This window comes from Austrofundulus limnaeus, unplaced genomic scaffold (assembly GCF_001266775.1).
Source record: "Austrofundulus limnaeus strain Quisiro unplaced genomic scaffold, Austrofundulus_limnaeus-1.0 Scaffold2909, whole genome shotgun sequence".
NCBI classification, from domain to species: Eukaryota; Metazoa; Chordata; class Actinopteri; order Cyprinodontiformes; family Rivulidae; genus Austrofundulus; species Austrofundulus limnaeus.
The window spans coordinates 6809-9400 of record NW_013955311.1 but is presented as its reverse complement, the minus strand read 5'-3'; the positions used below and the strand labels follow the sequence as shown (position 1 = coordinate 9400).

Sequence of the window (2592 nt, the reverse complement as noted above, 5' to 3'; positions counted from 1 at the left end):
AAAGAAGAACCCATCCAGAGGACCTACTTATTTTTTCTTTTTGATTTTTTTCTGCCTGGATTACTGAGATGCATCAGGACCTTCAGATCAAACAAGTGGTTTTTGCTCTTTTCCTTTCAGTTAAAGCTCTGAAATTGTGTTAGTGTGTCGACACTTTGTCGGTGACCTCTCACAGCTGACAAACCGGGACGACAAATCAGGAGACGTTCAGTGCTGCATAAACAGGAAGCTGAATCTGGAGTCCCAGACAAACACACCATTTCCTTTCTTTGCTTCTTACAGCAACACTGCTGTTGGTTCAGAGCCACGCCAACTAATTTAAAGCGTGGATCTTGAAGTTAGGGAAAAAATGTATATATTTTGTTATGCTCAGCTCAAAGCAGAGTTGGTGGAGGAACATCTGTGTGATCGTAAAGCCTGTTTTTATCCACTTTCCTGCAGACGAGAACGAGAAGCTCATTTTGCCCAGAAGAAAGCTGAGAGAGCCACAGTTAGAACCCACTTCAGGGAAAAGTACAGACTACCAAAGGTAAGCTAAACTAATAAATGTACTTTATTAATGAATTTACTCCATCCAGAGACTGAAAAACAGGACCAGATGTGCACGAACGTGCATGTGTGTGTCTTGTTTCACTCTCAGAATGAGGTGGATGAGACGCAGATCCAGCAGGCGGGCGATGACGTGGTGTTGCCCACAGAGCTGGCCAAGATGATCGCAGAGGACAACCAGGAGGAAACGCACAAGCAGTCGGTGCTGGGCCAGCTGTCCAACATCCAGAACGTGGACATCGACCAGCTGAAAGACAAAGCCCAAGCCACGCTGGAAGACCTGAAAAAGCAGACAGAGAACTGCAGCCTGATGTGATCGGGCCGCGCTGGGGGGGAGGCTCGGCAGATCAGAGAGTCAACTTGAGCAAATATTTGTCAGAGGCAGAGCTTCTCTGGGTGTAGACATTTTCTCATTGCTTTAGTGGAATGTGAGTTGGCAGTGTTGCATAATTACAGTTTTTTCTGGCAGTGTAAAGTTAGACTGAAGCCTATAATATCAGGAGCTTGTCTTGCTAACCAAAATAAGAGAAAAAATAAAGTCCAAAGTCTGCAAGGTCCTGAATGTCACCCATATCTTTACAAAAAATAACCATTTGCGCTCTGAAGAAAAAGAGACTTAACCAATGAGATTATTTCTGCAATGAGCTACTCCTCCTCTGAGTAAAGTTAGTCAGTGTACTTCTCCCAACCCCCACCCTCGCCTTCACTCTCTGTACTTCCTGTGACCAGTGATAGGGTTCTGCAGCACAGGTTGTAACAGTGTGTGCTGTTTTTTTAAAGACTTTCTTTCTTTTCTTTTTTTTTTTTTAAATCAAAGCAGATGATTTCACCGACAAACAAATTCTAAAAAGTCACGAACTCTGAGATCAGCTGCATGGGTGGAGTGCAAACAGGCCCACAGGTTCCTTTGGGAAATTAAAACATTATTGTAGGAATAATGAAGTCAAAAATACTTTTGTGGGGTTGTTCCTTGTAAAAAAAAATTTAAAACTAGTCCAGCTTTTTGCTATGTTTTTAAAATGTCCACATCATCAAGTCCTGATCAGTCTAAATAACAAAGTGATGTAATGCAGGCACATCTGCGGGCAGCACAGTGTTGTTACCAGACTACTGTATTATAGTGTTGCCAGCCTTCTCTGGTTGTTAGGATTTGAACCAGCAGAACTAGATTAATAGGAGCAGCCCTGCTTTTGGAGCCACAGTCTGCACTCTCAGGTGTTGGGGCTTTAAGTCCCGCCTACTGCCCCCCCCCCCCCAACTTATTACCTCACATGATCTTTCTGATTTCATGTTAAGAACTAATTTCAGCCAAACATGTTAGAAACAAATATTTTTGAACACATATATAGCAACATAAGGAACAACAAAAGGCAACATCAGAAAAAAGGCATTTTTTTTTACCAAGCTTTTATTCATGTACATGAAGGGGGCGGGGCTAACTGGAGCCAGGTAACAGGGAAAGCTGAGGCTCTTTCACAAGACACCTCAGTCAGGACTTAGACTCCTTCTGGCAGCCTTGGTGTAATTTCTGAATGGACCAAAGCAGCGAGGCCAACCCACTCCTGATGCACTTCTGTGCTGTGGAGCGAGGTAGTAACAGAGCCGAAACAGCCCACATCTGATGAAGTAATGACAAGTGGTCTGTGCGACCAGCTAGTCATGGGATTAAACAATGACGACGTACAAAAACTTTGCTTTTAGTTTTAAACAAATTGTCAAGCTGCTAAACTTACAGAACTGGCATAATCGAAAATCGAGACAAGGAAGACGTTTGTCACACATTTAAAATTGTTATTGTGTTCACCATCAACACAGCTGACTTCTGTTCCACACTTCTTTTTGTTCTGAGATGCTTGTTTCTTTTGCGAAAACTCACATCTCTGTGAGGCATATTCAATTTTATCAGTGATTGCCAGAGGCAAGAGAATGGCCAAACAGACTCGTTTGTGCTGACATTTTGCAGAAGTGTTTAATGAAAGAGTCTTTAGTAAAGTCCTGGATTTAACTTAGCTTCCAGGTTCTTGTTGGAGGTCTAGATGGGGG

At 42.9% G+C, this 2592-nt stretch overlaps 1 protein-coding gene across 1 annotated transcript; it reads left to right on the top strand.

Annotated features, from left to right (window-relative positions):
• Positions 1–441: 441 nt before the first annotated feature.
• LOC106511548 (complexin-3) lies at positions 442–2586 on the top strand (the record flags this gene model as incomplete). The annotated part of the gene is given in 2 exon segments (XM_014000308.1): positions 442–529; positions 641–2586. Coding segments are annotated over 2 exon segments (313 nt in total), but the record flags the coding sequence as incomplete, so codon positions are not given.
• Positions 2587–2592: the final 6 nt, after the last annotated feature.